Source organism: Vollenhovia emeryi, unplaced genomic scaffold (genome assembly GCF_000949405.1).
Source record: "Vollenhovia emeryi isolate VEMERY1.0 unplaced genomic scaffold, V.emery_V1.0 DF939130.1, whole genome shotgun sequence".
NCBI classification, from domain to species: Eukaryota; Metazoa; Arthropoda; class Insecta; order Hymenoptera; family Formicidae; genus Vollenhovia; species Vollenhovia emeryi.
In genome coordinates this window covers 1,308,153-1,333,064 of record NW_011967236.1, presented here as the reverse complement: position 1 = coordinate 1,333,064, position 24,912 = coordinate 1,308,153, and the positions used below count along the sequence as shown (strand labels likewise).

The 24,912-nt window shown below is 40.4% G+C and overlaps 1 protein-coding gene across 6 annotated transcripts in view; it reads right to left on the bottom strand.

The window, feature by feature from the left end:
• The window catches only part of LOC105568299 (RNA-binding protein Musashi homolog Rbp6), a 675,186-nt gene that overhangs the window by 12,906 nt on the left and 637,368 nt on the right, over positions 1-24,912 (bottom strand). For all 6 annotated transcript variants that reach the window (XM_012023849.1, XM_012023847.1, XM_012023848.1 and 3 more), the window contains 2 exons: positions 21,283-21,315; positions 20,294-20,377 (listed from right to left, as the gene is read on the bottom strand). In XM_012023849.1, the coding sequence (XP_011879239.1) occupies positions 20,294-20,377; positions 21,283-21,315 (117 nt within the window). The remainder of the gene's footprint in view (positions 1-20,293; positions 20,378-21,282; positions 21,316-24,912) is intronic.

The window sequence follows — 24,912 nt, the reverse complement described above, 5'->3', positions numbered from 1 at the left end:
AACGAAGTCTTCGTCATCGATCTCGGCAATGGTTCCGCCCCGGACGCCTTCTCTCCATTTTTTTGCGATACTCAACTCAAATTTGCTCGTCTCACGGAAAAACTGACCCATAGCCGCGCAACGTAATGAGCAAAATCGTGCGGCGCGATATTACGAAAATAATAAGTAGACAGCGTGAAAATAATGAAAGTGTTTCAAATGTCTCGTAAGAAAGAGAGGTACATTTATATGTATGTGTGTAAACGATACAACGTATAAGAGATTATGGAAAATGTTTGTGAGCCTAGTAAACGTTTGGTGGGTTTAGAACTTCTCTTGTTCGACACTTTCGACGGGCTATGGGTCACGCGGCAAGATGAAAAGTATTTTCACGAGGCCGATCTCAGTTTTCACTAGAACTACATACAACCAGTTTGGATACATGCAAGCGTTGCTCCAACCGGCGCGCAAAGTAGCGTTCAACAGTCAAAGAGTGATAAATGTTCACAAGTAGAGACACTCGGAAAGATATGATTATACGTTTACTCTCTTTGATCGGTGGAAAAAGCGGCTTGTATTCTCTTAACTATAACAGACTAATCCTGAGTCACATATTTATCTAATATGAAGATCACCTTTAATGTCAGCGGGAGAGAATCTGATGACCTCGTTTAAACGCTAAATACGATGAGAATACGAGCCCAAGTATCGGGTATCGATAGCTCTAAAGCAAGCTCCGTAAGTTGCGATTTTCCGGCGTATCGTGACCGTCCGCGGCTTCGCTTTTACTTCAAAGAGAACCCTTTCCGCGGAACACCAAGGTTAGGAAAGGATCTAACAGTTCTCCCGTCATGCGACGTGTTATACACACAAATCCCCCGTAACACGCTGTTTCAAACAGACCTATATAGACACCAGGCTAAGTTCTAGTGAAAACTAATGTTAGGCTCGAGTACTCATATGGATAGTAGAACGATGGAAGATCTGGACATAACTATGTACTATGAGCTAGGCAGCCATCCAACACCAGTACGAGATACGGGATTTAAACGTATATATGTATATACGTAGAAACCAAATGGCTCTCGATTACGATTACTCGTTAGACTATTCTAAACACTATGGAATGAAATGACGTACGGTATATTTAGATGTATATATATCCTGACCAATCAGAGATTATCTCGATACGCATTCATGCGGTAAATACGAGAATTTCGTGATATGTTGCCCAATTTTGTTGTTTTTTTTTCCGTATTTGCCACATGAGTATCCAGGCGTCTCTAATGGTTTGAACAATATATGCACTGATTCTATTTTTGGAAACATAGAATTGCAATTCGCCGTTCGTTTATACGACAGATTGTATATACAGGATGCCCCAAGAAATATATGCAATACAGCGCGGTATTATATCTATCGAATAACTCCATCAATATTCCATTGAATAACTTGACACATATTTCTGGCAATAGCTTCGATACATATTTATGACTCGGACCCGTATGAATATCATAGGGGTTTTTACGAAGATATGTAAAATCATATGACAACTGATTACGGATGAAAGCAAATTGTTTTCGATACCACAATCTTCCCTGCGATCGAATAACGATCGGAAGAAAAAGAAACTTGTCCCGGGGTAACACGCCTCGTCGACAAGTTATTATTAAACATTTCTCCGTGTCTTGTATCGTCGTCAAAATTGTTTCGCGGCAGAGTTATCGAAGAAGCGAATTGGGTTGGAAAGATCAACTTTCTGGCATGTTAAATAGCTATTAAGAGTGGGCTTTAAAGCAGATCTGAAAATGCAGATACGGTAGTGTAACAAATGTGAAGGGAACACACCAAACTCAAGGTAGAGGCAAGAAACTAATTCAAACTTTTGCTATTGCAGCGAAATCGTACAAGGCTGCGACTTATATCGCTTCTTCGATACTTACCTTTTTGCCAATCGTTTTACCCGATTGAGGGACTAATTATTCCCTTAATTAAATTGCAACGCAATAAAATGTCTCGTGCCGGTTGTACGGTATAGCGCGGTCATTTTTTTTTGTGACGACGAAACTGGTTATCGGGCGATCGTATTAATTCATTTTAATCGCCCGTTCGTTGAAAGCGCCGATCATCCGATTCCCAATTTAGTGGAAAGTATAATGTAATATTAACGTAACGATACACACGTATATCATATTACGCGACCTCTATACGCAGATTTATTTTAATATGATAGAACACGTCTCTAATGATGGAACTAATAAATTGTTAATCACCGTAGATTTTGTACCAATTACAGGACTGATAAGGTTCTTTGAATTGCATATACAAACGTAGAGCTCTCGAGAGGGATTTTTTAAACAATTTTTATAAACTGCGTTAAATTGACATAAAGGAAGTAGGACAATGCAGATATTTTAATAATACGTACCCTATTTTCGCCGCGAACACGAGAGACAGAGAGAGAGAGAGAGATAGAGAGAAAGAGAGAGAGAACGAAAAAGAGTGCATTTCGTCTGTATGTCTGTCTACATCGTATGTAAATCGATCGGTTTTTAAAATCGCACGTGGTGAGAAAGACGCACGAGACGAATACAGATCGCGTAGACGATACAACGAACAACGGATGCACAACTAACATACGGTTTTCTGTTTCCTAAGCATTCCATAAAAATAGATATAGAATATACATCTGTATATTTATATACGAAAAAGAGCTCAACCAATAATAAACACTATCGGTGACAATACTCGAACTATGGGTACCTAAAGTAACTAGATAGCAATATAATGGCAGATGTCTCGTATTCAATCAGAATTAAGATAATGTTAGAATGTATGAGGGTGATGTAAAACCGAATTCGAGATTCAGCAGAGCGAGCACGAATAAACACGAATGAACAACTTGTCTCAACAAACTGCTGGCACTGTTCGCATTCGTCGGAACACGTTATTCATTCGCATTCGCGTTCGCCGTCACGCGCTCGGTTTGGATCCGGATTAAGAAAATGTCAATATGTACATCTTGAATAATTAATGTTCGTTAATAATTGACAGATAGAAGCTATCGTGTAATAAGATTCGTTAATAAGCAGTGGATTTTCGTAACAATTTTAGCGAGAAGAAAAATTCCAAGACTCGATTTTAAACAGAACTTTAGACACGATTTAAGAAATCCTTATTTAGTGCTATTACAAAAAGCAAACTAAAAACTCGGAATGCCATGGGTGCATCGACAAAGAACGTAATAGTAAAAATATTAGAGGTATATTTTAGAAGCGAAGAAACTTTCGATAAAGTTCTAACACCGATTTCAAATAGGAGGTATGTCAATTATAAACTCGTCAAACTTTTCTCGTAAATAATTTTTTGAATGTCCTGGGATAACGACGGCAGAACCTTAGATACCTCGTTAAATTTTCAAGTTCATCCGCGATTCTGTGCGAAAAAGGAAGTTTTGATACAGCGATCTTGATTGGTGTTCTTAGTAAACTGACAATGAGTACGTGTATGTTTGTGCAATACGTGAACGTGTATGTGGAATCTGGGTATGTACTACGTACTACGGATTACGGTTACCGTCAACAGCGAGAACACGAGCGAGAACACGAGAACTTGGTGGAACAACCTGGCACTTTGGGGTTGAAGCTTACCGGTGCAACCCCCGCTGGGGCTCACGGACACTCGGCCTACCCTTGGCCCCACTGCGCGGTACACGACCGCTCCTACCCAACAAGAGACATCACCGATCTTACATGATATAGAAATGTCCGTCGATCACGCTAGGGTAATTTTATTATCTATCGACAATTGGACGACTTGGTGCTGAATTAAGTTTTAAGAAGCAAATTCAAGTTTTCTTTGCCGCACTACGTGTGGAAAAATAGACGTCTTTCGCAATAATAGTCTATAAATGTGTAGGCGCTAAATATAACAAATGCGTAGTTTTCTGCGTTCATATTTTTTACTCTTGATGGAAACTGCGTTTAAAATATTTTTCAATATTAATTTTCGATATTAAATATGAAAATGTATCAAGTGCAAATACACATGTGCGCAAATTACGGTGAGTTATGTAGTAAGTAAAACGATTTGCGATTATGTACACGTGTGTGTCTGAATTCTGAAATTAAATGAAAAATACAAATATACATTTTTACTGAAAGTATATTAAAATCACCATATAAATATCTGTAATTGCTATTTCAATAACGCTTGGTAAATATCAGAAAGGAACGAAAAATTTGTTGTGTAAGTTATCATATGTAAGATTCTCTGTACATAAAAACTTTTTCTGCTCTTTCACTTATGATTTATGACTTATGATGAAAGACATTTCTCCTACACTTTTGACTCTTATGAACATAGTCTGAACTTATTGCAAGCACTTAATTCAGCACTGCGTATTCCACATGTTTTTGGATAAAGAATCGTTTACTTCGTGCTTATCCACGTGTTGTGATATTGCAATTTCTATAATTTCCTATTATCTATAAGGCACGCGGTTTCAATAGAGAGAGAGAGAGAGAGAGAGAAAGAGGGAGAGAGAGAGAGAGGTATTAGATCTCTCAATAACCACAAATTCCTTCTATCATTAGTTCGTAATTGTTTTAGCTTGAAATTGTATTTGGGAGCAAAGTTTAATATTAGAGTATATTATTTCGAAATGAGTAGGACCTCAAATATACCGTATACAAGTAATAGTCAATTTTCGAGTTTGAAAGAACATCTCGAGTGTTGGCAATAAAAGGAGATACGCGTCAATTGTTCTTCATGAAATTGCAAGTGAAATTGTACTGATCTGTGTGAGGTGACACCTAGCTCATAGTAGAGACTAAAGCATGTTACACCGTTGCGGTGTACTAAAAGAAAGGTGGTGAGAGCGTCCTCGATAAGGGAGGAGACGCAGTGTTGTCCCAACCTTTCCCCTTCTTCTAGCACGCCATCGAGAAATTCTATCTTCTCATGCCTTTTCGTTCATTGCGTGGTACTTTTTATTTGTTACAGACATTTACTATTTATAATTCTTAATCGTTATAATAATAGAGCTCCAGAGAATCGTTACATAATGGTGTTAATATGTATACGCGCGTGCGTAAGTGAACTCACTCTATCATTCAGTTCCAGAGCGATCTCAGACGGGCGTCAAGTGTTACGTTATTGAGTACCCACGAGACATTTATAAAACTTTCGCGGCTGCAAGTTCTCTCTTCGTCACCTTCTTACTCGTCTTATCGTTGGTAATCTAATTAATCGTCCGAGCCCTCATCGATCGCCTGTTAAATTAATTACTTTCACGAGTGTGTTATTCTCTTAAGGCGCGTATAGCGCAAGCCGAGGAAAGAAGCATCGTCGGAAGCGTGATTCATTCTATACCGTTCGAAATCTTATGCATTAAGAAAGATTGGCGATTGTCGAATAAGACGATTTCGCGTGCAAGAAAACTTGAAGAGATTTTCTGAGTCGTAAAAATCTCATTTACACGGTAGCGTTAACTTAAAAATATGTATATCAGTTTGCGTGAACTTTAAAAAATATATTTTAAGATAATTTTAAAAGATATCTTACAGAGATTTATTAAATGTGCAATTAGAAGGCGAAAATGAGCTCACCGTATACTAGTTATCTTTAATCCGAAAATACCATAGTGAAATCTGACGCGACTTAAGCTTAATTGTTTCAAATTCTACTGGATTACGTGTTTAATGTTTATTATATTAAAGAAAATTGCTTTTAAATAGGGTTTCCATGATCATTTTTGAGCCTCAAAATAACATAAAAATTATGTTCGAAGAAAGAAAAATATTGCAGAAATTCTTAATTCTTCTTAATATCATAATTTTCGCTCTGGTACTTAGGGATTAATGAACGTAATGGAAAAATTTCTCGCTTAAAAAGAAACTAGATATTTATTGAATTCTTCTCCCATTTCCCAACCCCTAATTGACGTTTTTCAATCCCAAGCATAACCCGCGAGTCAATCGGCTTCGGAACTGCGCCATACTGCTCTCACAAGCATTATATTATCTTGGACGGTATATTTTCTCATATTTCGAACATTCTCCAATTGCTTTTTAATTTCGCGCATTTCACAGCGACGTTTCTTCAAGTAATCTTGCGTGGCACGCGCCTCAGTATCGTTAGATTACCTGCTCTGTGAGTGGCAAGTGACATCATGAGAGTCATTCTCGGGATCGGGCAAAGTATTATTTTTATCCACGCGCGATCATAATGATTTAACAACAATCTTACGAATAGCAACAATCGGACCATAGCTCGGTAACGTTAACCGCGCCGTTCTGGGAAAACCTAAAGGAAATTTCGACGTTTATGCGGAAGTGCATACCTGAGAGACGAAATGAGATTTATGGGATGTACAAAATAATACATTTGTATCACGAGAGCTCTTTTGTTTTCAGACAGGACGGTGACGTTAACGCGAGCGAACTATAGCCGCGCATAAAAGTATCAATAATATTATTTAAGCATCGTGTCGTTAACAAATGTATAAGCTCAGGACATAAGTGTCTCCTTTTGGGTTTGGCTTACTCTTCAATTGTCTCGCTCGTAAATTCTCAGATCTACATTCGCATCACGTTTAGCAATTGCTCCATGTAAATGCTTGACGCTTAGAAAACGACAATGTTGAGGCAATTTAAATAGTTACATTATATTTTTAAGAGAAAAAAAAAGATTTAGGCAACCTTTAAGGGCTAATCTTCAATTTCGGACAACACTGGATCCAAATTTAAAAATCGTTAAAACATTTTTGACACATTTAGTGTTCAATTCCTGATAATATTGAACATGAGTTTCATATAGAGTTTTATATAGGTCAGACAGAAAACTCGTTGCACTGACGGCTAAATGCAGCGCTAAACCGGTATGCGAATGCAAGCCTTTAACATTTATCGTTTCGGCAACTCGCAAAAATGATTCCAGCGAGACAATTCGCGGGAACGAGCGTAAATCTGGCTGCTCTCTTTGTGAATCTGCGTTCTCCATAACGTCTTAGGGACGAGGACGGACAACTCGCTCATCGCCCTTCTGTCTCTTTTCTATGCGCGCGAGACTTATCGTAACGTATATTTCGTACACACTTCTCTCTTCTTCTTTTTTTTTAATTCGTTTTCTCGCCCTGCGATCCACACGGATGGTTCGTAGGACCTTCATTAACGACAACTCGAGAATACACAACGAAAATCCAAACTCGATCACAGCTCTCGCGAACGTATAATACGTTGCGGTATGGGTGGAATAATGCCAGAGGGATGCGGGCCAGCGAGGGGTAGGAAGGATGAAACCGAGAAAGCAAGGCGAAGGAATTAGTGCGACGACACCGCTCGCGTCTCCTCCTATTTACCGTTAATAAATCCGCGCCGTAATTAATTACTCTTAATCTTCGTTACATATGAAGGTAAATGTATACGTGCAATGTGTAGGAACGCGAAAGTACCGCGTCACCGCGATTTACGCGGTCATTATGCATAATCTACCTTTCTCCTTTTTTGAACGTATCTTTAATATCCTTAATTAATCTTAGCCTGTATTTTATTCCCTTCGAGTTGGCCGTCGTGCGAGCACAGTTTAGAAAATTACTTTAATTAAATGAAAATCTGTAATGCGCGCGCGACACGTGTAATGAGAGTATAATTAATATACGAGGATTTTAATGTAAATCCCCGATTATGGCTGTTATCGTCGCGCATATTAAATCTATTTAATTGCGTCGGGTGTTCGCATCGTCCTTGCTTCCTGGGCTCTCCTGACGCTCTATCGAGGGACGGAAAGTGCGGGACTTCGGAAAGGCCTGGAATGAGTTTAACGGCGTAATAATAACAAAGAAGCGCAAAATGGCCAACGGTCCTTGAGCGGCTTATCTCGATGCTAATCTCTCCTACGAGGGTCGGTACTCTTTTTCTTACGTTTCACTTTCGCCTAACTCGACGTATGCCTTACTCTATGTTTAGCACAATATGTAACTTTTTTTTTTCTGGTTAAGAAATAGTCACGTGCCACGACAACGGCACCTTGTTCGCGATGCCTTTGTGCGATGCATTCTAATCCTCCTGTAATAGTTTTGTAATCTACGCTGTGGTATTAACGAAACGTGCAAATCATTTACTTTAAGTTCCCCCTTTTTTTTTAGTTCGTCTCAACTGGCTCTCTTTCCTGCTCTATCGTTCCCTTAACAGAAATTTACCGTCGAATCTGATAAGGTATTTTAATAAAAATCTAATTTCCTGCCGCCAAGATATTTAATCGTGAAAAATAGGAATTGGTGATAAATTATAAATTACGCCCTTATCCCGTTTGCCGTCGTTACTCTTTTATTGAAGAAAAATCGTTTATAAAGTTTAACGGATCTGCGATTGAAATATTATTTTCGGGCAGAGAAAGAATTCTCCACATATTAAATCCTCAAGTATTTTCTTTTTATTGTTCTCCCTCTACGGGAACGCCGTGGACTACACTGCCATTTGGCGAAATCCTTAAGTAGTTATTTAGAGAAAGAGAGAGAGAGAGAGAAAGAGAAAGGACTGTACATTATAAAGACATGTTATTTCCCTTTACTTCGTATTACGTGTGTGATTTTTATACAATTAAACTTGCGCTGTTACGCGGACCACCTCGTGAAAACGTGTCTTTAATTTGCTGGCAGCAAATTTCCAGGTTATTGTAAAAGATTGATGCGTAACTGTGACGCGCGTCGCTTCAACAAGGCGCCGTAATCGAGGCACTCGGAAACGTCTATATCGTTATATCTACGTATATATGTCCTACACTAAGTGTTTTCGATTAAAGTGTTTAGCTTAGAGATTACATAGAACGTGGCTACATCTTGAATTGCTACGTGAGGTCAATATCTACGTGAGAGAAACGCGTTAAAGTTTAAAGTGAGTGAAAAAGAACGACAGACCGGCGAAAGACGGGGGGGGGGGGTGGAGAGGGAGCGGGGGAGGGGCGTCCTAAGGAAGCGCGAGGGAAAACCGACCATGGTCTTTAGTAATCGTTAATTGTATAGCCATTATATCTAGCTTGTGTCTCTCATTATGATCCATTGTAACTCCGCATTAAGACATCTATCTCGGATTATATCATCGACCTACGATTAACGCGTGTTTTGTGTGTGAGTTTATTATAGCTGCTATATCCCCTCCCCCATACGCACATTATGACGAAGGGGTAAGAATTTACCTCCCGGCATTAATGCCTGTGTTAATTACAACTACGTTTCCGTGGTAGACAACAATTGCTGTTAGCTAGTGGCAAGGCTACGTCGTATTGCCGCGAGATTTCGATCATTTTGCATCCGTTACCGATCTCATCTGTTGAAACTATTTAGAAAAGCGTGTATTTATGCGCAATAATACAATAAGTATAATCAATCGGGAAATATTATGTGTATCGAATTGTAACTTTTTTCAACATAGTGAAAATATTTTCCTCGTTTCGATAAGACATTCATCTTCGAATATTGCATTGGCATTTTGAAATGCGGTGAATTTTCTTTCTTTCTCTTGCCTCGGATTTATGTATTTTTGTTCCTTTGTCATTCTTGCGTTTCCGTTTGCCCGAGAGAACGGACAATTTGCATTTTACAGAAAGTAATAACCGCTCAACGATATCGTAATTCGTTTAATTTCGTGATACAAATAGCCTTGCCATTAAGCATTATAGATTCGGTTATGCACTCATCTCCAATTTTAGGCGCTTTTCAAAGTAACGACAGAGGAATACAGAAATCTGTCTATCTCTATGCGAATGAGAAGGTAAAGTGGAAGGGCAGAAAGAGAGAGAAGACGGGTAGTACTCGACTTCCATCGAAGAGCCATTAAATCTCGTCGCTCAATTTCCATATCTGTTTCACTTTTTCCTTTTACGCGCCCTATATTTTCTCTCTCTTTCTCTTGTTTCGATATTTACGCGTTTACCCGTTTCTTTCCTTGCCGTTCCTTCGTTCCTGTTTGCTTCAGAGTGAACGCTTTTGCAGGAAGGCGAGCACTTTTTTCCGCGCGAGATTCGTGTGTGTCGGCACGCGATACGCGTACACGCGTGTACGTGCGCGATGTGTGCAAATACGTGTAGTATTTGTCGTTACTTTTTAGAATCTTGTGTTTGGCAGTACCTAATGGAATGGGGGTAGAGGCAGGCGACGCTTTGCTTGACGTAGGACCACAGAGTTTGCCAGCCATGCGTCTGTGAACATTTTTTAATTTCCGGTCAAGCGATTCACGTGAGAACAAGGCCGTTTCAGAAAATTCAAATTCGACTTTCGACCGGTTACCGGTAACAAAGACACTCATTCGTTGCGCGAGTTTCTTTTTTCTTTTTTTTTTGAGAGGGCGTACTCTCGGTTACACTCTCGGATTAATCTTTCGATGAGAACGGAAATGGTACCTCGCTTTAACGCGACGTACACGAGCTGACAAAATTTGTGCGGTTTGTGTTAACAGCGAAGGATTATTCCGAGCGACCAAATTATAGACGATTTCATCAAGAGCTATTCATTGCAGCCGAAATAGCCCCGATGCTTTCCAATAGGTAAATAATTCAAAATTGGAATAAATGGAATTGGATATTAATTCCTATAATGGGTCTTTCGAAATAAAAATTATATTAGTCCGCGCGCAAATATTATTCAGCGCAGCAATTTTTACATCTCGCACAAATAGCATGAGCACCACAGTTACATAATCAACCACGAAATAATATTAAGTTTTATCAAATGGCTGCAAAAGTCGGAGCGTATTTTCGTGCGAAAATGTCAGGTCATTATCTCGGATTATAATACTGCTACATTCGGGCGGCGAATCGATTAGAGCGATATCGGTGAAAAATTTGCATTCAAATTGAAGATTATCCGTATATATTTACCTCCCAATTGAAATTTTTTGGTCTATAGCTTGACGAACTGTATAATCTGTTGCGGCATTCGTATTGCAAATGCATCTCTTGCGAGATTATCCCGATTCTAATAACGAACAATGAAGACCGGTTCGGCGAATAGCGCCGCATATCATTAATCGTAGCGATTCCATATTTATCACCAGCGGACTGATCACCATCGTAGAAACTAATGATATTTCATTAATAATTCACAAGACTCGTGTTTTAACAAATATGAGCAACATTAATTTACATCACTCGCGCTCTGTATATATTATCCGCTTTGTATACATATATATTTATATTTGTATTTATTTATATATCGTTTACTCTTTTATTTATACTGTGTGTACATAATGAACGATGTGAATAAATGACTGTACAATCGCGCATATTTACATTCCCGGAAAAGTATCGAGATGTATAACGGAACAAATTTATACATACAAAACACTGTAGTATGTGCTGCTTGTTGGAAGGAAACTCGGGACGAGATTGAGAATTTATAAAGAGTTGAAAGTGACAGATATTTTAATTCTGCAAATCTATATGGGGAGCGTCTCTTATTTAAAAAAAAGTATGCGGACCTAATACTATAATATAATCGAATCTAGTTGCTTTCGTTGAATTAAATAACTTCCCTATTGAAAGAGAGAGAGAGAATGACACATGAATAAAAATGACAAAACTATAAATATCTTATAAAATATTCACAAGTACTTTCGCACACACAAGAAATATACATTTACATATAAAACAATTACACGCATATAAATGTGTATAGAGTTTATTGCCCCAAGGTTGGCGAAAGTGTGACGAGTTGGCCAAGTTAAAATATAGCGGTATATATGCACATATATAACGCTATATTTTAATTTCGCATAACTCCGAGCTCAATGTGTTTCTCCAGAAGGCTTTCGTTATTATTGAAACATGGATATTTCAAAAATGCAGGACTTTATATCAGTCCTGACATTTTCTTGAAGCTTCCTCAGGCGTACGTAGAGACTTTCGTGACCCAGTGCATTTCCGGGGTGAAGTCCCGAGCGCTCTCTCGGGCGCGCGCACGTGTTTGTACGCAACTCATTGCTAGGGCGAGTTTGCATTTGTGTTCCGGACGCGAGCAGGTGCCGCCGTGTATGCTATATGTGTCTCTCGCATGACGGCGATATCGTAAATCTCCGGAAACGGCACGCGTTATATATAAGCTTCGGATATTTGGAATTCTTAGCGTGGAGTCGAGGTTTTCCTTAAGCTGTAACGTATTACCTTAGCCTCGCCGTTCGCGCTACGTACGATATATACAACGATTTACAACGCGTGCATGTACGTGTGTATATGTATATGTTATAGCGAGATACACGCGACGATATAGTGCGACCTATAGAAAATATATCTCTTGTCGGCAAACGTAGAAGGAAAAAGCTTTCTCGCACCCGATATCGCACGGTCGAGGGATCGAGCATTAATTCTGCGATCCATCGAATCGTCTCGATCACATTATCGGCAATGCGCGGGCGTTTCTCGCTACAAAAATTTCTTCTATTCGCAACATTTCGAACTTATACGTCCCAGCTGCACGTTAAAGTATCAACATGCAGTTAAATAAATACCATTAAATTTAAATACCATTCACTCCAATATCGTTTGCTGTACGCGGTATTTTTTTTTCCATTTCGTTAAATATCCGTATAATAAGTGTTTGTGTAGGATGCGTTTGCGTGTAGCAACGTGGTAATATTGGAAAGGAAAGCGGGCGACAGCGTGATTGTGAATCTTCGTTATACATTGGAGAACTGTAATTGATTAAGCATTCACAGTTACAATTTAAGTATGATATAACATTGTATATCTACTTTTTCCTCACTGCTCCCAGTTGCAATTCTGTACGTGTGAAATGCTGTCGCATCAGATCCGGGGCTCTTTCTCGCCGTACCAATGACATTTAAGACAAAACTGTAATCGATTCTCGCGCATGTCCGCGAGAAAGCTGCAGCAAGAATAATCGAAATTCAAATCATTCCCCTCTTTGACCCCCTCCCGTTTGCCTCGTTTTATTTCCGGCGGCTTCCACCCGCGGCTTCAACCTCTCGAATGGAAACGAATTCGTCCGCTCGCGTCGAACAAAGACCGAACGCGGAAACGACGGAAGAGAGAAAGCGGAAAGCGCGGGAGTTATGTGCATTGTCATCAATGGGACGAAACAAAGACCAGGAGCGTAAAAAAAAAGCGGAAATAAAAGGGGGAAAAAAGGAAAAATCCGCCACACACCGCAACGCGCGACAGAACGTAATGACGCGCTCTCGAAAGTGGCGCGAATCGAGCCTGTAGCGGGTGTTAATTCGCGGGTATTGGAGCAATCGCGCTGTTGTTTGCGTTCTGAACTCTATACCGCGATGTTCCTAGACATCGCTGGCGGAGAAAATGAAAGATGCAGCTGGCAAAGAAATACCAGGTAGCACCGTTATTCGCGTTGGACGTATAACAAACGCTTCTGAAATACATAAAGGATTTAAGAAGAGGAAAAAATGAATAAAGTATGATAAAACAATATGTCTCTTAAAATAATTATTGCGCAAGAGAAAAATGTCAACTATAAACGTAATGCGAGTGCTCGTGAATTAACTGTTAAATTCCATCGTGTCCTTTTTGTCAAAACAATCGTAAGGTTTTTCGATTACGGATAACATTTTGCCTTCAATTTACGCGCCGATTTACGGGTAGTCGAGTTTCAAATTGTTCTCGGCAATTACTTAGGGACTAGGTAGCCAAGTGTAAAAGAGAAATCATGGTAATTTATTAAATAGAAATGCTTCAATGCTCGGCGCATAATTATCCGGACTGCTTAAAGGTTAAGCTATTCCACGTTAAAAGGGATGCAAAAAGCGGGGGAGATTGAGGCGCAAAGAATCGGAAAGGAGGTCGCGATCGTGCCGTTGCGAACGGTTAGCAGAAACGCACCGGCGGCGGGTTGAGGTTCCACAATAACCCCCCTTCGTGTTCATCTCCCTCTTGCAACCCCGTCTCACCCCCTTGCCGCCACAGTAACGGTAACCGACGATTTATTGCGTGGCGCAACGAGCGCGCACGGTAACACGTTACGGTAATGACTGTGAAATACGACGGTGCGCCTCTGCCACCCCCTTCCCTCGCCCGCCTCGCGTACAACCCTTTCGCTTCACCGCAGCTGCCCACCCACCCTTACCCGGCTGTCCGATGAAAGGACTGAGTTTCGATTCGCGTGTATGTACGCGAATCGCGAGCGTGTAAAACTCTCTCGCCTCTTTCCCCTCGTTCTCTTTCTTTCCCTTTCGCTCTTGCCCCTTGGTCGCGTATCGAATATGAATAAGGATACACCGAGTATCCTATTCGGAAGAGCGTTCGCGAAACGATGTTAACAAATAAATAATATAATGACGAACGATATGAACAATAAAATAAACATTTTAATATCCTGATAGATCTTTTATCAAACGATAAGTTGATTAGCAATGACAGTATGCAATTGTTCAACGATATTTAAAATGTATTGAAACTATGCAATATAGAATTTCAAATATTTCTTTGTACCCGCATTGGAGCAAAAAATGAGACTGCTTTAACGAAGCGATAATTAATTAAACCCTTATTCTTCTCCGTTTATTCGTTTCCCTTCACTTTACGAGTCATTGCTTGCGTAATCTGGTGACGCAAATTAAAAGAAGAAATAATTTAAAAAAGTGTCTGAATGAACGAAAATTTCTCTTTGAAAGAACAATTGTATCAGGGACATATTGACGCCAGTCGCACGATAAATGGATAACAAAACATTTTTGTCAACAATGTACGAGTCAGTTTTATCCTTCGCGTAATTACGCTCTCTTTCTCTTCCCCGATATTTCACTATTCAGCTAATCTAATACTGTTTTATCGGCCAGATTCGTATAAACTCGAGTCAGTTTTTATACAGAATGGATCCTCCGGCGAATCGTCCGAGGGGAAAAAAAAGCGACGGGGGAGAAAAATGTCCGATATATTTGCGAAGTCCGTGCACGCCGACAAGTAGTAAGCCGACGAAAAGAAAAGGAGAAGTGTCCCTTTCGAGTTCCTCTGAAAAACCGACTGATGTCCAATGAGGCGTCAGGGAGTACTCCCCCCCCCCGTCCCCTCCCGCTCCTCTTTCTTCTGGCGAGGAAGAGAAGCTCGTTATTGCGTTTGCATTCTAAGAGGAAATCGTCGTCGTCCTTGTCGTCGTCGTCGTTATGCTGTCTACTCAAGCGGCGTTATCCCGGGAAAAATATGGAGACGTTGCAGCTTGTTATTTTCTCGTAAGAAAGACGGTCACACGGGCTAAAAGGATTCGGTCTTTTACTACTCGTACCGCGACCGGACCGGGAAGGTCCAGCCGACCCGGGGCTGTTATTAGCGGTAATAGTTATTATTAAGTGTCAGACTAAGATGATAAATTGATTCGAGCTTTAGTAAATGTCTAATCATCGGACAAACTGCGAAAGCGGTGCCTGTCGTTCATTCAAATTCTTGGCTGCGTAGAGAGAAATAGTCTACATTTATCGAAATTATTCGCTACCTTAAGAAAATTTTAACATCGATAGAACAAAAATGGTAGAAAGACAAAAAATATTTCAACCGTAGAATTTGTAACATAAAACTGTTACGCAATCTCAAACACTGAAAAATTTGTATGGAAGTAATCGTGGATCAATTTTTGTATCTCTGGATGACGTTTCATATAAATGTTCTCTAATAGATGAACCTGTGAATGAAAGCGTATTTTCGTTGATTAAAGCGTAATTGAAACTCGCTGATTTCACGTCAATATCTAACAAATAGACTACGTCGCTCTACGGAAACTTGCAGCGTAACCAGAGCGAATTTGCTGCATAATGTTATGCTGACGCACTAAACATCTCATCCATCTTGAATCGAAAAACATGACTCGAAGGGGCAAACTAGAGGATCAGATTTATGACAATTTACTCGTAATTTCGGTGTAACCATTCGGAATTTAGTTAATGATTATAACAATGTCACACAATATCGTGTATCTGTAAGCATCATTAACCGTTAATACACTATTCATTCATGCAATCTATCTCTCTGAAGCGTACATACGTACAACACATTCGAAGCATGTATTTTCTATGAAACATGAATTGTAAACAACATCAAATTTGGTCGTCCGTATCTGGCAATTTTTACGTTTAAGAATCGCTACGTTTCGACCATGGGTCCTTTTCAGGCGATGGATTGTAAAGTTCAAAATGCCACGGCACTAAAACAGATACAACATTTTATTTTTCACTTCATATAAAACGAGTCTTCAACCGAAAGATATTTGAGTTTGGAAATAAGAAAAAAAGATCTCGTGAAAATAACGCGGGACGCAACACATCTCATGTGACACGATGGGAAATGATTCGGCTTGCGTAAGAACATCTTTCGCGTGTCTGCCCCTTCGCAAGTTACCGTAAGATTTGTCCCTATTTACCAATATACGTGAAATACGCGAGACGGTTCAAATTCAGTTCGCATCGTAAAACGATCCCACTCGGCGCTTTCGTTTCGTGACACGAAGGTGAATGTCTAGCGACGATCGTTAAATCACGGCTGCCGTTTGACTTCTCTCGAAGCAGCGGAATATTTGCAGTTCGGGAAACGTTCGGGCAGAAGACTTTTCCCCGAACAAGTTCTCCGCGAAGCGAATATACCGCGAGTCTACGTCGCCACCCTCTACCCCGAAATATCTTTCCTACCCCACATTGGGATTCGTTTCTGTGCGGAAGATCGCCCCCTTCCCGTGTTTGCAAAGAGGGTGGCTTAACCGGCGAATGTTTTTCGGACATTGGGAATACATTGAGGGAGGCGGGTCGGGGGTGTGGGGGGGTGGGGGAGGGTGGTGGTGAAGAGTTCTTCTTTATGGCGATCAATCATCGCGGATGATATCCACTTTTCCTTCTACCGCCATGCCTCGTGAACTGTACGCAATAAGACACAAGCCAGGCTGGGAGATCGGGAACGGAGCGTAGAAGGGTGGAAAGGTAGCCGCGGGGGGGTGATCCCGAAAAGTTATTCAAATGCGTTAAGTAGCGGGTGTCGAGGAAAATTGGAAACGATTCGGGGGGAGCATCGAGTATATCCCTGGAGAAAAGCGGAGATCGGATCGTGGGTGGAGATGGTAAGAGGAACGGGGGGGGAGGACAGGCTTTTTGAGGGATGGGCCAACGTCCGAAAAACATTATACATTATTTATGAGTTTTCGGTTCCCACCCACGTATTGTTCTAAGAATCGATATACGTAGGAACGTAGATTTCAATTCCTCGGGACAACGGAGATCGCATTTCGCTCGTTTTTAAAGGATTCTGCGAAGTGAATCCGAAGCGACGTCATTGGACGACACTATCTCTCCGGCGCTAATTAATCTCGATCGCGACGGGGCACCGGTCGCAGTTTGTCCGATGCTAACGACGTGACGCGTTATTACTGCTTTACACGCTTGACATGGAGGAGCGGCGAGCCGCGTGCGAGGGTTAAAATTACGTGGGATGAAAGGGTGCGTAGTTTCGATCGCAATCGCCTCTCGCGGAACACGTGAAACAAAACGTGCGTACATTTACCAGGCGAGAAGTGACGAAGGCGAGCAAGCGTAATGCAGAAGAGTGATAATTAATACTAGAAGAGACAAGAAAAATCGCACAATAAAAGAAGCTGTTGAAAAAATTATCTATACAGAAAAGAAATTCGAAACAAGGAGGATAACAATAACTTTTTAATTTTCCGAATAAACATTAATCTAAGACGCAATAGTTAGTAAAACCAGTTTTTAAGAACGATTCTTTTTTAATATTTTTTATCACCAACTTCGAAAAGATAATAAAAAAAACGAGAAAATAGGATTTTTTTAGTTACTTTTTTATAAAAGCGTGGTTTTTATATGGTTTTATATGCTGGTTTTCATTTTAACTCTTCGGTTTAGCCGCGCAGCGAAGTTCCAGTATTATTGAACGCATATTTGTTACATTCGATATATTTGTACCGCTGCCTCGTTTCAAATTTTATATAACAAAATCGAATAATAAAATTTACGAAGTAATAACAAATAAATATCAGTAAAAATGCAGGTAACAATTTGATATTGTTAAAATCGAAGTCCACGGAAACAAATCGAAGCGGATGGGTAAGTGATAATTCACGGGGGGGCGAACTAACGATTTCCTGTCCTTCAATTATGTTGTTCATCGAGCGATGACGATGGGCAATCGCGGTATCGAGTTTGCGATAAAAAAAAAGAGAGATGCATTTCCCTTGAACGTATTCAAGTGCAATCCGCGATTTTCATTTCGCGAATACGTCATGAAGAAGGCTCGACTTCGAAAGGTCTGCCCGAGCTATCATCCACTCCGATTTCAACGGGTCGATGTCGGAAGACAGACGTGCTCATTTACCGTAGGTACCCTATTAATCGCTGCACTCGTACGTGTATGCCAATAGCTGAATGCGTGTACGTTTTGTACGCGCGCGCGCGCGCGCGTGTGTGTCAAAGTGGACCGCGATGCGGTCCCTCGCGTATCATTGTCAATCGATACGTACTTGTTACCCCTGCCAGATATCAACAATGACATTTTACCCCGCTCTATCTACACACATTTTATATCGCGATCGATTTCACGATCCGTTGACCGTGGCAAACAGCTTTGAACAGTTTGAACTCAATTTTGGTGACATCGATTTTAAAAATATCGATGTGTATTCACAAAATATATAATATTGGTTTTACTGTACGGCTCACCCTACGCAGTTTTGGCTAATAAACGCTTTAAAAGTAAAAGTATTCCCTGATAACTTTTATCGGCTATTTCAATATTTAGTGGTATTTACCGATGAATTCGGACATTGATTGGATATTTGCTTTTATTGAGATTGCTATTGGGATATATTCGTTATTGAAAGGAATGATTGATTTCACATATAGTGGCTTACCAAAGTATTCAAACGGTAATACGCCTATATTAAATTGAATAAAATCGTTCGAATACTTCCGCGAGGCATTTTGCACTCGGCGTAATCTATGCATGCTTTTTTTTTCACCCCGCCCCCCGTATTCTCGTTCGTACATGCACGGTGATATTTTTGAGATTTCGAATTCTTTAAAAATGATAACCACGGCTAGGCAGAATCAATAGTGCATCGTAGCTATAACAGCTCAATAAATTCCGAATCCAGGGTAGCGCAACACACTTTTTCGCAAACACTCGGTGATTTATAGTCTACCGCAGAACGAGAAAGAGAATAGATTATTTATATCCTCTGGAGAATCCATTGTTCCTTAAAAAAAATATTTCAAAATACAGTAGAAAAATAATGAAGTAATCGTCCGTGAAATCTGTCCTGCGAATTAATGTGCCGATAGACTAGAACAAAGTGTTGCTCGGTGTGTACTAATAAATTTTTTTCTTATCAGTATCTTTAAAGCCTGAAAATGATAGAGTAACTTCGATACAGTAACCTAATTTGTAAGAGACTCGTTGACTGCTGTTCGACGGTGTTCTCGTTATTAAAAGAAAAAAAAAAAATACGCGAAACCAACACCGCGACAAGTGTCGAATGAGATACAAACTTTTTCATAGAGAAGTAAAATCGATATCGCAGCCGAGCAAGCCGTCAGCTCGACACTGCTAGACATAAATAATTTATCCCTAAATATCCTGTAACTCTCTTTGGGCGAAGTTTTTCACGGCAAAGCATTTTCCCCGTTTCCACTATCGCGGCTCTCCCGCGCGCTGTCGAGAGCGGCGGAAAAGTTAGCGAAATCGGAACTCTCCCTGCTTTAAAGCGGAATCATCCGTGCTTTAAAGAATCTCTCGTCGTCCCGTTATTCCTCGTACAAATAGCAACGCGCGTTCGGCGGAACCTGCTTGCGTTCCGGGCGTTGTCCAATTGGAGAATTCGCCGTCCCGGAACGGAGAGTCGCTTTATCCCTCGCGAAAGTTCAATGTACGCCTCTGCGGGGGATCCTCGAGGATCCTTGAGAATCGCCGCGTACGCATTGCACGCGTGTCCCCGCCGTGCTCTCGTATCGAATCACCCCTCGAGAACACGGGGCTGTCTCTCACCTCGTGATCATCGCGTTGCAACACGCTCTCTCTCGCCGCGATGGGATTGGATGGACCAAGCGACAGCACAGTCAGTTAGCGTATAGCGATGGGTTAGAGTGCGCGCACAGCTCGTTATCGATATCATTAATTAGTGAGTTAGTTCACAGAGGCATGGCATTGTAGAGGTCCAGATTGGGATGGTAAAAGAGCGGTGTCGGGGTGGGCGGATTGTGATGGGGCGCGGGCTGCGCCTGTATGAGGTTCAAGTTCAAGTTCAGGGGCGCGATGTGGGCCGCATTGTGGTGGTTAAGGTGGTTAAGGCTAAGGTGGTTACCTGTCGGGTAGGGTAATCCGAAACTAGGGTACCCAGAATAGCCGCGGCCCGCCGCGTATGCCGCGTACGCTGCCGCTGGGAAACCTGCAAACACACAACGAAAATTTCCGTTACACTCTCCGCGTTACTTCCTACGTGCGCTGGTCCTCTCGGCGTTTGAGATAGGCGTAATTATTCGCGGCAACGCGTTCGCCGATGCTGATAAGCGCAAGATATTTTTCAGCCTTTTATCGCACTGTTTGTTAGAACTGAACGCAACTCGATTTCTTGTATATAGCTTTTGAATCCACTTTTGATTTCTATGATTTCTCTCTTTAACGGTTGACGCGATATTTGTTGTAATTTATATCCGGAGTTTAAAGAAATACGAAGAAATGGAGATATTTGAAAAGATCAAAATGTACCTTTTGCTAAAAAGCGGAAATTGGTAGTGGAAAAACATGCAAGAATATCTATTACTGCATTCAACTCAATTTCGTATTAAAAAGTTTGAAAGAGCCTGTTAGAAAAGAGCCTTATCTCATTTTTATAGGAAAACCTATAAAGTTATTAAAGAACTGAAATTATTGAAAAACTTTCTTAATATTTCGCAAATTATTTCAATAAATCGATGATGGTAATTCAGTGAAAATACAGAAAACGATGAAACTTATTTACTCTGTTAATTGCCAAGTTAAACCTATCAAGTTATATCTGTCAATTATATCCGTATCTATTCTGCTAATTAGATTAAATTTCCATCAATGCAAAAGCTAATGAGAGAGGTTAGTAACTAATCCGGCAAATTCTAATATTTACATACGATTCGCATCAGTCAACTAAAAGATATATGCTACAGAATATATGATAAAGCAAATAGGTGAAATAGGCAATTATGTATCAAGGCTGTCGAGCCATATAGCGTCATTATTACTTTAGTTATGTCTATAATAGAGGTCAGTAGATATCGATAATGCTTTACTAGTCCAGTACATATTTCACATACTCACCATCAGGTAATGCTCCCAGAGACCACATAAAATCTATAAGGAAAAACAAACTCGATTAAAATATAGTTTCAAAGTAGGCTGATGTATAGCGAATATATATTTTTTTTTGCTCATCGTTATCAATTCTTTTTTCTCTTCGACTCTTTTCCCTTTATTTATATTACATGTTCGTTAGTGCAACGACTTCAAGTCTCCATCGAAATTTCTGCAACTACGTACGAAGAAAGATATCGATCGTTCGGAAAACTTACGAAGTAAACTGCGTGTCAGAGGTTGAAGTTTCCACATGTCAATTATTTTCGCCAAGTTTTACACGTCGCGAGACCAATATTTTTCTTCGAGCAGGCGAAGGTAGGCGTAAACATTTAAGAGTATGTACACGGAGATAAGTTAAGTATGAAGCGAAGCGTTGCAGAAATTCGTCGGGATTTAAAAGTGTAACGGATGACTAGGTCCAAACGATAAAAGAGAACGTAAAAAGAGAAAAAGATCAGAAACAGGATTAGAAGCTTTCTAGGTTAATCAGAGAGTGTGAGAAAATGAGAAAGAAAGAGAAAGAGAGAGAGAGAGAGAGAGAGAGAGAGAGAGAGAGAGAGAGAGAGAGAGAGAAAGAATGAAAGAAACAGAATAAAAGATCAAGGCATTCATGAAATTTCATAATTCGATACTAATCCAAAAGACCACACAACTAAGATTCTCACTATGTATATATGTATATCGCATCGACTATATAGCGCATTTTCTAAACTGTGTGACAAGGTACTAAGTAACTACGCGCGGCCGAGGTGTTTCCAATTCTACGACAAAATAAACCCTCCTATGAACTATGGTTATTGTAGCCGCCAAAGGTATTGGTTAATTATTTACCGTTAAGTAATATTTGCTAGGCTCTCTATATAGCTTATTAGATATCGACTATAAGGGTCGGTAATATGCCACCATCCGAATAGTTTTCCGCATATATTGGCAGATCTGCGGGACGATTGGATAATACACACGTATTTTAAGCGTGCTCCGTTAAAACTTTTGTCACGTGTGCGCGTGTGGCATAATACCGGCACCAGCTACCACATTTATATTGACGATACAATATTGAAAAAAACACCGACCACAATAATACTACACTACTGGACTCACTATACTAGTGTCCATATCGACGTTGCTCTCACAATATTACGCAGATGGAAAAAAGTATATAAGAGCGTTTATTCTAGCCATTAAAATACACTGATACATATTAATAGTATTAGTAATTCCGTACCTAAAGTTCTCTCTACCGGGCTGGTTTTGATTACGTCAAGCGCTCAATGGTATTTTACTATCGTTTTGCACTCATTTTTTTTCTCTGTCTTAATGGCTTTCTAAACTCTTCTGAGCTACAATAAGATTTGCACATATGTCGAGCACTATCTCGCATTAATCTCAATGGAATCGTTTGCAGCATTAGACATATACATCTGTCACTTCGAAACACGTGAATAGATCTCGACGGTACTATGTAATTATTCTTGCGCGAATTACGCGCGTGCTTTTTCTATATGGCATCTACACATACAGTCTGTACTTTCTCAGATGCAACATATCGATCTCACATAGAGCAGACGTTTACGTACGACGTATTAACATTAATATGTCTTTCGCAGTTCCGAGGTGCGCATAAAGCCTGTCTCAGCTCGAGTTTACGATCGAGTTGCCAGTCGATTAACGTTTACGTCACACCGATGGCTTCGGCAACGTGGAATTCATTGAGCTACTCTCACTAGAATTTTATGCTTCCCCCTCGTAAACGTGTGCGTCTCCCCGTCTCTCAGAGGAGGGGAACATTCGCGGGGCCATGTATCGGGGATGCATCCCTTGGAATCGTTCTGCGCCCCCGTTACAAATTACGTAAGACATGGTCGGATACTCTATATTCCCATGAAACCGAAAATCCGGCCCAGCCAAGTGTCGCAAGACCAACAAAACCGCACCTTCAAGGTCTAGTCTACTTACGAAACACGATAGTGTTGCGCCTCTTTGGCTAAGTACGTACTTTCTAGGACACACGTTTCACGCATTATTATCAAGATAAACGGTGCTATGCGGCTTAAGAAGAGTTAAGTACTATGTAACAAGTAGTATATGAGTAGGATATATACGGGAGCTGTGAGGCATTAGGTATAGATAGGTATACGCACGATATATATTTAGTATCCTATATAGAGAGGTATAATATTACGTGTAACGTAATATAAATGTAACTATGTAACGTAGCTCGTTAAGTAATAGGTACAATATAATAGGTTCTCTTTGAAGCCGCTGGTAATGCGTATTCTTCGCGGAAGACGTCGAGCACCGCGCTTTATCTCGCATCTCGCTTCCCCCGCGAATTATTTCGCGGAAGCACACGCGAGTGGGAATGTTACGACGGAGGCCAAATTTTGCCTTGCCCGTGCGCGAGCGATTGCCTCGACGACGATCGGAAAAGCGAGCGGCACCGTCTTCCGCGAGGACGAGCGCCTAAAGTATTAAATCTAAGCTAACGATATCATAGTGACTTCCCAAAAGCTATAGTCCACTAGTAGTCTCAACGGTAGGAACGTGTACAGTAGTATATTAATTCGCCCAAAACTCACTCGCTCTAACTAATCGAACCTAGAACGCCTAGAAGTCTCAATAATGGTCTAAGGTCTGGTAACAACACAAATGTTTACCTAATTACCTAGATATGTAGAGATAGATAGATAGACTCCGATATGTATATCTGTTTGGTCTATTACAAAAAACTATAAGGTGTAATGCGGCTCTCACAAAATATATCGATATTAATATCAAATGCTATGGCGTTACCAAATAGGTAAGATACAAAACAATATAACGTATATATCGTCTGGCGTAATCTATAATGGATCATTAGGTACTTATCAAATACAGAGTGTCCGAAAGCAGCTGATTACTCCATGTCTACGCTTCTTTACCGTTGACAAGTGTTCTGTACGTCGTAGCGTTTTAAATGATACTTTTTTTCTACGCGTCTACTTGAAATCTCTTGAATTCTCTTTCAAAATTACTTAAGTTTTTCTCTCTCTGTCTTCGATATTTAATGCCAACGAGATATATTGTGTGTCTAAAGCTGGCTTTTGGACACTCCATACAAATATAGAATATAAATATATTATACGTATATATACGTATATGTATATAGATTCACGTATGCATTTATATACATATAGATAGTGTCGAGCTCGTGTTTTTCCCTTTGAGTATCTTTATGTCGTCTACAACACTGAGTTCTTTCTTGCTTCGACATTATGAAATTTCATGAAGTCACTTGCGAAAAATATTCCGGAAGACGCGACAAATGAGAAGTGCACGTGTCGCCAACCACTTCCTGCGGGCTCCCGTCGCGCTAACCGCCCTCTTGCCGCATCGCCGACAATTTGCGTCGGCATGTGCCGCTAATTGATTTCCTTCAATTATCGCTACACGCGGCGAACCACTACCTGGGGAAAAGAGGTGGGGAAGGGGTGGGGGTATTTTTCTCTTTTATATATTATTTCGGTTCTCTGTTAAAATATTCGTAATTAACGGTCTCGACGCTGAGAGCGCGCGCTCGTTGTACGAACGAGCGTTTGTCCTCGCCTCGAAAAA